Source organism: Lissotriton helveticus, chromosome 12 (genome assembly GCF_964261635.1).
Source record: "Lissotriton helveticus chromosome 12, aLisHel1.1, whole genome shotgun sequence".
Classification (NCBI taxonomy): Eukaryota; Metazoa; Chordata; class Amphibia; order Caudata; family Salamandridae; genus Lissotriton; species Lissotriton helveticus.
Window position 1 is genome coordinate 722,941,356 of NC_136073.1, and position 5,804 is coordinate 722,947,159.

Sequence of the window (5,804 nt, forward strand, 5' to 3'; positions counted from 1 at the left end):
GATGTAAATTTGCATCTTAAATGTGATTCTTAAGCTAATCAGAAGGCTCATTTTCAGCCTCCGCTCATTCGCCACTGAGGAACATAAAGTTGGCGGAGAACTGAATATGCCACTGTTTGTTTAGAGGGTACACAATATATTTTACTTTCAGAGTCTATAAATCGAGGTTATGAGATGCACATAAGTTAAAAAAAAACTTTAAAAAAGGAACAAATTTACATTCACATTTTCAAATGTATTTATCCAGTGAAACATCTAAATAAAGGCAACATTTTAAAGGAGTATTTATTATAGATAATAGTTCTTGGGTACTCTAAACACTGAAAATACATTAATACAATATTTACATTTTGTTAAGTTCAGGGATTTTTCCTGTCTTTTTTAAAAATAAAATAAAAGTGTGCAACACAAATAAATAATGACAAATATAAATAATAAATAAAATAAATAAATATCATCATGGTACAGAAAACAAATTTAGATGCAAACGATGACAGGAAATGTATAGAGTCAGGTTTACCTTCCATGGTTACAAGATATGAAGACATATATACCTCTGGTTATGTAGTTGAATAAATAAAGTACTGCACAGAGTTCATGGATACACGACACACAAAGGCAATAAGTGCATGGGGTGCCACAATGCTGAACATATGCGGCGGATGAAGGTCGATCCTAAATGTTTTGCTGTTGACCCACCATAGCCAGTGGGTTGTTAGCCTACACATAACTCTTCGAAGCAGACGATTGGCAAGTAGTTTAATGGGATGAGCTACTTTCAGCCCTCGGGCAAGCATTTGTCGTCAATGGAGGTTGCACATACGCTGTGGTTAATTTGTGCCACTGGCAACAGGAGGTGAGTACCTGCACTAATTTTTAGAGATAGCGACTTATTTTTCATCCACACATTTTGAGACAATGCAAGGAAGAGTTGGGCAGAAAGGGATAAAAAGAGGGGAGAAGGAAAAGCTACCAAGAGTGACAATCGGACGTAGTATGGATAAAAAGAACTTGCAAGAGTGAGATAAGGAGACAGGAAGGGTGAGGCACGACAAAACTAGGTAGCCTTGTAGTCAGTAATCCTGGGAATGACAGTGTCTGCTTTGAATAAAAGCTTTGAGCCTATGCAACAATTTTTTTCAAATTAAGCAATGAACATAAGTAGCTAACGCTAAGGTCACATGCGATGGTGAGCATCACAGGTCAGCTTAATAATGAAATTTTGGTGCAATGTGACGGTCATGATGATATGTGTTTTCAGAAATCCTTTCGACCAGATCAGTTTTGATGGAGCTATTCCACGTTGGGTGTATCAAGAGCCAAGATGGAATCTTTCAAGTAGGTTTCTGCATCTGACTGCTGGAAAGCCATTTCCGGTGCAAGAGAGACAGGATATAGTCAATTATTTACACTCACAGTTACATTATTGTTCAACAGCTCTTGGATTAACAAATGCGAAAAGCAATGCTGAGTAGTTTGTGCACTTAGATTGAAAAATGAGTACATTGTGACTTTTAGCGGCACCCACTTCTATCTTCTTGGCAGCCTGGTGGAAGTTTAGTTCTCTCTACTTGAGCCCTTCAGATTATTCCCATTCTTTTTATTCCTCAATCAAATGCGGATTAGTATGAAACTGCCATGTTAGTCGATATGCAGGCAAGTAGCTTTGGCAGTACGTTCTTAGTAGCTGATTACTGATGTCGGGTAGCCACCTGTCTGTTTTGTTAAGTTTTCCAGGAACTTGATTGTTGTGTGACCGCAAGCCACTGGGTTGGTGGATTGAATTTCACCACCGTCAAGTGCCATGCAGGTGTGTGCTATGTGGTATGTATTGTGCAGACTTTATATTCCAGGTTATGTTAAGCTAATGGTCCTCACCACTCGAGAAATAGTCTAGAAGTCTACAGGCAGTGTGTAAACTTTTGCAGGTCATAGTTTTAGATTTCATATGGGGATATAATGAATTGTAGAGCTATAGGTGACAAAAACATGTCTTCTGTGAATAGATTTGAATGATGGGCTTAACATCTCTTCTGAAAGCAATGTGTGGTATAGGTCTATCCATTATTGGTCTACGATGGCCAGATCCATACTAGGCTTTCAGGATAGCAGCTGATTGTGGAACTGATTCACATGTTTTATATTAAAATGCACTCAGTGGTTGATTCCATAAATCTTCAGGGCAAGACAGTAAATACGACGGAATACCCAAGATGGCGACCGCATGCATGGAATCAGGATCAGCGAGGATATCATGATTTCCTAACCATGTACTCCTCACACCATAAGGTACAGTGTCATAATGTTCTGACTGCTCTGTCACACTGTGAGTACAATATTAAATATGCTTTCACAGCTCCTGTGCTCGACAAGGGAAAATAGGGTGACATCTTAGAGAAGGAAATAGAAAATAACTGAAAAGAAAATAATACCAATGTCAATTACTTTAGAAACTTTTATCCTTGGTTATCTCAGCTTGTTTTGTGGTGAGCCTAATGTTATTGCAGTTTGAAAATCTGTCTACAACATCATCAGGATTCAGTCACATGTGGTTAGGGTGGAGGACATTATTAACATCAGACCTTATTCAACAATTGATCAAGATGTGATTTTTGAGCACAGAAGCAGTGGTTTTGACCACTGGCGACACAACAAAGGATACATTGGGATTGGTCGTCCCATTCCTTTGGACTGTAGATAGGGTCAGATACTTCTTAGTTTAGAAAGAAAAGGTTTGCTCAATAGTAGCTTATGTAACCACTAAGAAAGTTGGTTACTGTGCATTTTGATTGACGAAAACATGACTACAAGTCCCACAGTTCCATAGGTGGATACTTGACAAAACTATACCTGCCTGGCTGCCAAGTTATACTGACTGATACGTAGTCTTCCAGCTACCAGAATGCTCAAGTCTTCAATGAAACACGTGACAATGTACTTGGGTGACAAAGCTGTGCAGCAGATAAAACAAAAATTCACACTATTTCCCCACTAATACCGAAACATGCAGCCAACAGTCATGGAAGTTGTTTTTGTGGTCTGGTTTAAAGGGACAGTGAAGGAGTCTTTGACATATCAGGAAAACTGCTATGGAGACGTAGTTCTCAAGGGACACTGGGGCATTTTTACCAAACGTTAGACCACTAGAAGAGATTGAGATTTCATGACCTATCAAAGACACCCGACTCATCTATAAACCTCAGCAATGGCCCTAATGGCAGGCCAACATCTGTAAACACAAGATTTGCTTTGCTGTGCCTAGAAAACAAAAGGTGTCTACCACAATATCACAGTCTTACTATTGCCTTGTACTTATATCTGCTCACAATAGACCTACTTTCAACATATTGTTTCAGTAAGTAGATGGGGAGTTAAGAATAGTAGATATTTACCTCTAGATATAAGTTTGCCCTCTATGATATGTTGGTAGTCGATATATGGACAGTTTGACATTACTGACCTCAACATTACAATGTACAACCAAACAAAGCAGAACAATGCATTACAACAGCGCCTAACTTCAAACCACTCTGGTTTGTCCCAGAATACCACATATAATTATCGCTTCTATAAGTTGAGGTCTCTACTAGAATTTGGTTTTCCAGAAGGTGCCAGACTCAAGACTTTCTAAACAAAAGGCTATGCTTTATCAATTTTTGAATGGTAATTCAACTGCAACAATCCCTTTGCATGACATCTGTATTGGTGCCGGCTCTGGGTACCCGCTTTAAATTCAAATGCTATATACAGGTATCCCTTCATAGAATACTACATCATGATGCATCAGCAGCCCACTTCCGCTCTTAGAATGATGGTACGTCTCCAATCACACGTTGCCTGTGTCTGCCTTGGACCTTGCCCAGCGCTCCACCCCTTTCGGCTAGGTTTGCACTATATAAATAGTGCATACACGCCACATACATACAATTCACTTACTAAAAACTCATGAAACTTGTGATAAACATGACAAACCCATCAGTTGTCCTTTGGGAGAGGTCTGTTCACCAGGTAATGACATGATCAACTATGTGTTCATTGGTGAGGTTTATGTGATGTACACATTAACAGAAACGTGTCTGAATGGTATTCCTGCCTATAGATAACCATGAAGGGTTTCTCACGCACTTTCACAAATATTTATCTGCAGAGAAGGGTTCTTATCCCTGGAGTATAAGATTGGCCTTTGCTGTGAAGATTTGACTCACCAAACACTGCCTAAGATGTCAACTGGAATCTATTGCCATCAGTACACAGAAGAGAAAGTGCATGGAAAGCAGACACAAAAAAATTTAAATTGACAATTACAACATCTTGGTAAGTGTAGCATTTTGCTCCCCATGAAAAGGTAACCAATCAAAACATTATTCACATTTTGATCTCATGGTCATCTCCTAAAAGTATATTCTGATTAGGCAAGGACCTAGGAGGACACTTTTTTTTAAGCTCGCCATCATATTTGAAAATTCACCCAAAATGTCAGCTTATTTCACATTATGAGGAGGAAGCATGAGTGTGACAGTGAAAATTGAACCGTCCTTAGACATTCCATCATGAAACTTAGTCATTTGGTCTACAGAATATACTCTTGCTGGTGTTTGTTTCACAGTGTTTGTTCCTGCTGTTGGCCTCTGTGCTTGATTTCCACTGGAGACACCTTCATGGGATCTGATGTCTGAAATAGTCAACAGAGGTTGATATGAAAATGAAGATGATGCTGAAACCTACACCCTCATTGCCTTAAGCTAGTGAGGCCGACAAGTGCAACTTCAGACTCCGTGTACGGAGTCGGCTGGTTCACCTGGAGGTTGAACCGTGGAAAAAAAGGAAGAGTACATAAGTCATTTGAGATATCACAAGGAAAAGGGGGATGGGTCAGAGACATTTCTCATCCACATTCAGGTGTGTCTTAGGAATTGGTTAGCAGTCAGGGAAGCAGGAGAAAACCTGACCATCTTTCTTCTGATGCAGGTGTCAAGCTTCCTGTCTGTGTTGCCTGGTTTTGAGTTCAGACATCCAGGACATGGTTTAGGTAAGAGATGTAGCAGATAGCCAGCCGAAGAATCTCAATCTTGGAAAGCTTCTTGTCAGGAGGAAGGGTTGGCAGGAGCTTGCGCAGCTCAGCAAATGCCATGTTGAAGGCCTCCACACGGATCCGCTCCCGTGTGGCATGTGCTGTCCGATACTTGGCAGTGGCGCGCCTGCGACGGCGCCTCTCCTCCCGTGTCAGGTGCTGCAGCTCTCGCTTCACCAGGTCCCCGGAATCACAGAGCCGGGTTTCCCCACACATGCCAATGCCCCCGGCATCGCTGAGGCCACCCATGCCACCGCAATCACTAAAGACAGATTCCGTCTCCGAGTGTGTAGGGGGAAGATCGATCTCAGTCTGTTCCGAATTTAACATCATTTTTGTATTTATTTATTTTCAGATAGAAAAAAAAATTCCAAGATAAAAAGTGTTTGTATATAAAATAGAAATTTTGCTAAGTCATAAAATAAATAAATAGGTAAATAAATATTTTAAGAAATATTCTTCACAGTGCTTTCTATATATACAGATTGGGTCTTCATTCAGGGCCGTAATGCTTCTGCCTTCTTGGATGTCTTCTGGAAAAGAGGAGAAATGCACTCATTATAATCTTGTTGCAAAGAACTAAAGGAAATTGCCAGAAAAAAACAGAAGGATAAATAGAAACAAAAACCGATGGACACAAATAGATAAAATAATAATAGGTAGAAACATTCTGCGAACAAATTGGAAAAAATAATTGAAATTAACATTCTAAAAGAAAAAGGAGAAAGAAAGT

General features: G+C 39.8%; 1 protein-coding gene across 1 annotated transcript; it reads right to left on the reverse strand.

Annotated features, from left to right (window-relative positions):
• Positions 1-260: 260 nt before the first annotated feature.
• On the reverse strand, positions 261-5,561 carry NHLH1 (nescient helix-loop-helix 1). Its single transcript, XM_078669549.1, has one exon. It carries the CDS (start codon positions 5,402-5,404, stop codon positions 5,006-5,008), a length of 399 nt encoding a protein of 132 aa, XP_078525675.1. The 5' UTR covers positions 5,405-5,561; the 3' UTR covers positions 261-5,005.
• Positions 5,562-5,804: the final 243 nt, after the last annotated feature.

What these genes read in the sequence shown, in the direction of transcription:
- NHLH1 (XM_078669549.1), bottom strand. Translation starts at nt 5,404, where the DNA reads ATGATGTTAAATTCGGAACAGACTGAGATCGATCTTCCCCCTACACAC.